This window comes from Pteropus vampyrus, unplaced genomic scaffold (genome assembly GCF_000151845.1).
Source record: "Pteropus vampyrus isolate Shadow unplaced genomic scaffold, Pvam_2.0 Scaffold140, whole genome shotgun sequence".
NCBI lineage: Eukaryota > Metazoa > Chordata > Mammalia > Chiroptera > Pteropodidae > Pteropus > Pteropus vampyrus.
Window position 1 is genome coordinate 5,615,437 of NW_011888921.1, and position 6,846 is coordinate 5,622,282.

The 6,846-nt window shown below is 45.6% G+C and overlaps 1 protein-coding gene across 1 annotated transcript in view; it reads left to right on the top strand.

The window, feature by feature from the left end:
- The first annotated feature begins 158 nt into the window (after nt 1-158).
- SMARCD1 (SWI/SNF related, matrix associated, actin dependent regulator of chromatin, subfamily d, member 1) overlaps nt 159-6,846 on the top strand; it is a 13,226-nt gene continuing 6,538 nt past the window's right edge. Inside the window, exons 1-9 of the mRNA XM_011368312.2 lie at nt 159-507; nt 1,175-1,362; nt 1,629-1,671; nt 1,766-1,888; nt 2,364-2,486; nt 3,560-3,676; nt 4,944-5,045; nt 5,338-5,499; nt 5,594-5,691. Of these exons, the coding sequence (XP_011366614.1) occupies nt 331-507; nt 1,175-1,362; nt 1,629-1,671; nt 1,766-1,888; nt 2,364-2,486; nt 3,560-3,676; nt 4,944-5,045; nt 5,338-5,499; nt 5,594-5,691 (1,133 nt within the window). The 5' untranslated portion in view covers nt 159-330. The remainder of the gene's footprint in view (nt 508-1,174; nt 1,363-1,628; nt 1,672-1,765; nt 1,889-2,363; nt 2,487-3,559; nt 3,677-4,943; nt 5,046-5,337; nt 5,500-5,593; nt 5,692-6,846) is intronic.

Consider the following 6,846-nt stretch of genomic DNA (forward strand, 5'->3'; position numbering starts at 1 on the left):
CCCTCTTCATCAGAGCATTGGGGCTGGGGTTGTGGTCCCCCTTTCCAAGGCCTGTCTTCCTCCTGTAGGCCTGGGGGCGCCCGCTCACAGGGCCTCTCTATCCCAGAGCTCGTCTCTATGGTTTTCCCGTCCCGAACCGTGAAGGCGGGAGGGAGTGGTCAGCACGCCTTTTCCGCTAGTCGCCCCCCTCTAGCCCACAGTCTCGGTGCCTGAGTCCCCCGTGCCGGCCGGCCGGCCGGGCGGACAAGCGGGCTCGCGGGGGGCGCGAGGGGGGCGGGGGGAGTTCCGGTTCCGGTTCTTTGTGCAGCTGCAGCAGCGGCTCCGGGGAAGATGGCGGCCCGGGCGGGTTTCCAGTCTGTGGCTCCGAGCGGCGGCGCCGGAGCCTCAGGAGGGGCGGGCGCAGCGGCTGCCCTGGGCCCAGGCGGGACGCCGGGGCCTCCCGTGCGAATGGGCCCGGCGCCGGGTCAAGGGCTGTACCGCTCCCCGATGCCCGGAGCGGCCTATCCAGTGAGTGGGGCAGGAGGAGGGGCGCGCGGTCCGGGGGCGGGGCCGAGCGAAGGCCTGGGAGTGACAGCAGTAGGGGGAGAAGTAGGAGGGACTCCCTTGGGAGGGATTTGGGCCCTGAGTAGGGTTGGGGAAGGCAGTGCGGAAGAAGGGAGAGGCAGTTAGCATCCCTACCTGCTCCTTGGAGCATTGTTTCCGTGGGGAGTTGGGGTACAGAACCAGGGTGGTTGAAGTGGGGCCAAGGGTAGGCAGATGAGGGCTGGAGTGCAAAAGGGCTTGGGCCTCTCCAGTGCCCAGAGGAACACAGAAGGTAGCTGGCACATTGAGGTCAGCTTGCAAGGATATAGTAGCTGGCAGTACTGAGTAAATGTGGAACTAGAGGAGGTGTCCAATGTGTCAGGTACAAAATAGACTAGGGAGAATTTGAGTGTAATCTGGCTCTTGGCTTTCGAGTTGTATTCTCATAGAATCAGGACTGGAGCAGAAAAAGCTTCAGTTTTCTATATTTTAAAGAGGCAGAGGACTCTTCCCATTGTGCTCCATGGCCTCTCCCCACCCCCACCCTTCCCGCCTTGTTTCATTCAAATAACTCAAGAATCCCCCACTTTTCCTTTTTTGATGTGATTGGTTGGGGAAGCCATGACATCTCTGTGTCCTCTCCCCTCTGTAGAGACCAGGTATGCTACCAGGCAGCAGACTGACACCTCAGGGACCTTCCATGGGACCCCCTGGCTATGCGGGGAATCCTTCAGTCCGACCTGGCCTTGCCCAGTCAGGGATGGACCAGTCCCGCAAGAGACCTGCACCTCAGCAGATCCAGCAAGTACAGCAGCAGGCGGTCCAAAATCGAAACCACAAGTAAGATGACCCCGGGCATGAAGGAGGGAGGGGGCCTGTGAGAACTCAGGTGGTGGGAGTATCTAAACCAAGAAGTGGTGGTGCTGTCAGCAGATGGTGCTTATTCTTGAGACAGGCTCATGTTGGTTGGAGGATTGGGGGTATATCTTTGACTTGAGAGAAGCTTTGCAGTCCCTTCACTTTACTATAAATGGAGGTGCTGACAGCCTGTCTTCACATTCTGGCTAGTTCCATCCCAACCTGATAACAGTATTTATTTTGAACAGTGCAAAGAAAAAGAAGATGGCTGACAAAATTCTACCTCAAAGGGTGAGTCCAAGCTGTAGGTTTTTCTGAGGGTGCAGTGCATTTGAAAATAGAGTTGATCAGCTCTATATACCTATGATACCTTTCTGTTCCTAAGATTCGTGAACTGGTACCAGAATCCCAGGCCTATATGGATCTCTTGGCTTTTGAAAGGAAACTGGACCAGACTATCATGAGGAAACGGCTAGATATCCAGGAGGCCTTGAAACGTCCCATCAAGGTAATGCAGGAGTGCACTTCGCAGAGAGCCAAAGGAGGGGACTTGGGAACCTTCAACAGGCTTAAGATGAGAATTCAGAGGCGCAGCACAGCTCTCCTTGGCATTTAAATTACATCTTCCCCTTCCGCCTACAATCAGAATTACGTTAAAGGCATAAGAACAGAACAGCAGAGGGGGAGGGGCTTTTGATATCTGTTGTACCAGAAATATACCCTGTCCATGTTTTTGCTCTTAACTGATCTCTCACCTTGGGAACCTCACACCTTCCATAACTTTGTGCATCTGGTATCTCAGTGTATGCACTTGCATTTGGGTCAGTGGCCGGTAGTCCTAGATAGAATCTCAATGCACCAACCCCAGGGACTGAGTAGACAGCAAGTCAGTCTGTTATGAGTAATTTGAGGATTTGGGGAGACCTGTCTTCAACATCAAACCGCTGAAGCCCCACCATCAATTCTGTTTCTGTCTTCCTCAGCAAAAACGGAAGCTGCGGATTTTCATTTCTAACACTTTCAATCCAGCTAAGTCAGATGCCGAGGATGGGGAAGGAACAGTGGCTTCCTGGGAGCTTCGGGTAGAAGGACGGCTCCTGGAAGATGTGAGTTCAAGGTTCATTGTGGTCGGTGTCTAGGCTGGGAGCTGCTGGGAGCAAGTATCATTGTCTGGTTGGCAGAAAGCCTGACTGGTGCTCACAGCTCCTGTTGGGAACAGCAAGGAGAGGGTCACTGTGTTCTCTGTGCTAAAACACAATCGTTCTATGTGTTAGTTCTCACAGCTTGGCCCTCACTGTGGTATCATATTGAGAATCTTATTGTTCTGGGGTTTGATTTGTTGTTTACCTTCCTCCTGATGCTGCTGGCCATTGAATTTAGCAGTATGTGCAGATTGTTCTATTAGATGTGTGTGTGTGTGTGTGTGTGTGTGTGTGTGTTTTAAATCAGGCGAATTTGCACTTAGCATTTGAGGCCATGCTTTCCTCTCTTGAGTTCTTGAGGTCCTTGATTCCTATTGTGGCATCTCCATCTTCCCAACTTTTGTTGGAGATATATCATATCTCCAATATATTTATCTAACAGGCCCTTTGTTACTTCATGGGGAGCATCAGCTGACAGGTGAGAGCCCTCAAATTTCCCACCTCAGAAGCTCCTTGGGGAAGCTCACTTTTTCTTACATTCACTAGCTCCCTATTTTTAGCTGTTTACAGGCAAGCTAATTTGAATGCATTTTTCCAGGAGAACCAGAGCTCAGTGTCAGAGCCTCCACCTTCTCTACATAGGTCCAGTCTGTGTGCTGGTGGTATCATTCTATTCATATAAAGCTGTTTTTTTGGCTGCTTATTGTTTCAGTCATTTCTTCTCTAGAGTTTGATTTTCTTCTGTTCAGACTCGCTTTGTTACGTGCAGTAGTTTGATTTGACTTGCCTCATTTCCCTTGGGGAAACGAAGTGGATACGTCAGTAACCCTGTACGTGTTATAGACTGCTTCAGGGTTCTGCTGCTACTGTGACTTGTTTAATACCTATAGACATCTACTTTGCCGTATTCTAAGGAGTATTCAAAAGACATTTTTGAATTTTTCCTATTGCTCTAGTGGGGTTTTTTTTAATGGGACTTTGTCTTGGGGAATTTCTTTTGTGCTTTTCTAACATGAACTCTTCTTTCTCTCCTCTAGTCAGCCTTGTCCAAATATGATGCTACCAAACAAAAGAGGAAGTTTTCTTCCTTTTTTAAGTCTTTGGTGATCGAACTGGACAAAGACCTGTATGGGCCAGACAACCATCTGGTAGAAGTGAGTAGTTCTGTGCTCCAGACTTTAACTCTGTGACTGAAAGATGATAGACTTGGGAGCCAAACTTTCATGCCTAGGGAGAGAGGGACATATAAAGGGTTACCCCAAGCTTATGATACCACCATCGTAGTCTGCACATTGACCTCCAGGTGGCACTAGCTGTTTAGTCCTGGTACTATTTAGACCCAAGAGCTCTTGCAGTCTGACTTGTTCTACCTTTTTCATGTTACTATCCTGGTTGCTGCCACCACTTTAAAGTGAAATTCTCTTATATATGCCAGGCCATCTCTGCATTTTGCTTATTAATAATGGTGAGATACAGTTATCCACACAATATTCATACTTTTTCCTGGTAGCAGATGCTGTAATTAAGGGGGTTAACTGATAGGGTTCTAGTCCTTGCCAAGGTTACCAATATAGATCTGGGACTTCTTTTTGGTCCCTTCTCTGTTTAGATTAAATTCCAAATCATCAAGAATCCTTTATTATAATGCCTGACTATGCATATGTTCTGAAAATCATGTTAGCGACAATGGTCTTGGGATACAGTCAAAACCAGAATGAGATGGTCCAAAATTCCAGGTGAACTTGACCTGCTCCTTTCTTTGCCAGTGTAGTTGCAGCCCCTTAACCTCAACCACTAAGAGACATGGGATGGTCTTTATCATCTAATAAGGGAAGTAAGTCATAGAATCAAAAGAAATTTGTAAATATATTTAATTTAACTTTATAGCAGTGGAGCATAGTGATTAAGAATGTAGACTGTAGATCAGACACTGCAGAGCTCAAATCCCAGGTTCACCCTTTACTGGCTGTTTGACCTTAGGCGAATTACTTTACCCTTCTAAGCGTTAGTTTTCTCATCTGTAAAATAGGTTTAATTGTGTCTAGCTTGTATGGGTATTGTGGGAATTAATGAGATAATCCAAGTAAATGCCTTCAAACACTTAGAGAAAGTAAGTACTCAGTAAATGATAGCTATGTTATTTTATATGCACATATGTATTATCCATTGTGTGGATAAAATTATCACTGGAAATTTAGGCTAATTCAGATGTGACCCTGAACAGTTAGAATTACAAGATTGAGCTACTTAAACCCAGACAATAATTTCAAAGCTATATTCAGTTTTAAAAAATGTCTCATGCTATTGCTCTTCCAGTAGCCTCAGTAATCAAAGTTGAATATTCGGTCATTACAGAAGCTCTTCCCTCCCACCCCAGCTCTTCCTCTGGGAGAGCACCCCCTGACATCTTCCTCTCTGTAGTGGCACAGGACCGCCACTACCCAGGAGACAGATGGCTTCCAGGTGAAGCGGCCAGGAGACGTGAATGTACGGTGTACTGTCCTACTGATGCTGGATTATCAGGTATTCTGTGGTGGTGTGAGGGGGTTCAGCTTTCACAGCCACATCCCATTGGCAGTCTGACATTTAAAAGTTTTAAGTCTAGTTGTAGATAATTTGCCACCAGACTTCAAGTTACTTTAATCTAGGGATAAGTTCTTAAAATCATTTCTGAGTTCCTCCTAGTGTTTTTCTATCTCATAAAAAGCACGACATCACTGTTGAATGACTTGAATGTAGGGTCACACTAAGCGCCCCAATATGTATGTAGACCCAGCTCACTAGGTTCATCTCCATATTCTTTTGTTTTCTGTAGCCTCCCCAGTTTAAATTAGACCCTCGCCTGGCTCGGCTCCTGGGCATCCACACCCAGACCCGTCCAGTGATCATTCAAGCACTGTGGCAATATATTAAGACACATAAACTCCAGGACCCTCATGAACGGGAATTTGTCATCTGTGACAAGTACCTCCAGCAGGTAAGAAAAAGACCCATTCTTATGCTAGTGTCCATTGGAGCACTAGTTGTACCCAAAATGCCAACTTCTTAGCTGCTTCTCCTCTTTCCCGCAGATCTTTGAGTCGCAACGTATGAAGTTTTCAGAGATCCCCCAACGACTCCACGCCTTGCTTATGCCACCAGAGCCCATCATCATTAATCATGTCATCAGGTTAGCATGTATATGAGAGGCAGTGGTGTACTGAGCTCTTTTGTACCAGCCTGTACCAGTTGTCAAATTTTCAGAAATTTTGCAAGCAGGTGGTTAATCACAGCTGTTATTAACATTACGTAAATTTACAATTAAATATACATGTTAAAAATGAGGGTAATTATACTCAAAAACATCATTTCTTAACCATCGTTATTAATATTCGTGTTTTTGAGGTTTCTTATATCTATTTTGTTTGTATGGTGGAAGTACTATATAATGTATAATTCCTTGATCAGTGATGTAATGTTGAAATTAACCATATTGGGAATATGTAAACCACAGAAATTGGCAAATGCTACAGATCAGGGCTTTTTTCCCTTCCTCTTTTGGAGAATCAATTGTTAGATATTTACCAGCTCATCGCTGATGGTGTACCATCTTTTCTGTGGATGGTAGGACATTCCAGTCTGAGAGTCCCAACTCCGTTACCTCCATCCATGTTTTTGTTCAGAAGATGGATGAGCAAGGCATCTCTAGGCAGATATAGAGTATCTAGGCCAAGACTATATCCAACCAGAGACATGCTGCCTAAAGCAGCATGTCTCTGGTTGGATATAGTCTTGGCCTTCTTTCCCTTACTCCATATTAATTCCAGAAAAGCTCTTCTTTTCATTTGACCCTGAACCATTACTCAGCCGGTAGTAACTCCTATAATCTATCCATTGCATTAGTAGAAGCAGGTCTGTACTGTATTCCTGGGCTTAAAGTTAGGCCACATTTTATTTTGCGTGGTGTGGGTTTTATTTGAATTTATTTTCAGGGTCAATTTCAGTTTAACAGGGAGAAAAATACACAAGATACTATAGTAGTGGTTTTCTTTGGAAAAGGAGGAACTTACTTTTCACTGAATATCTTTTGTACCACTTGAATTTTTACCATTCACTTTTTTAAAAAATCTGTTATATACAATAAATCACACCTATGTGGGTAAACAAATATACCCTGTAGCTACCTACCACTGCAAGAAAGGTACAGAATGTTTCTGTCACATCCAAAAGTTCTCTTGTGCCCTTTGGCAGTCACCTCCTTTTCCTTCATTCTTGGGCCATCTTTCTGACTTTCTATGATTAGGTCTTAGGGGATAAGCCCTTTACAAGGCCCCTTTGGTTTCCT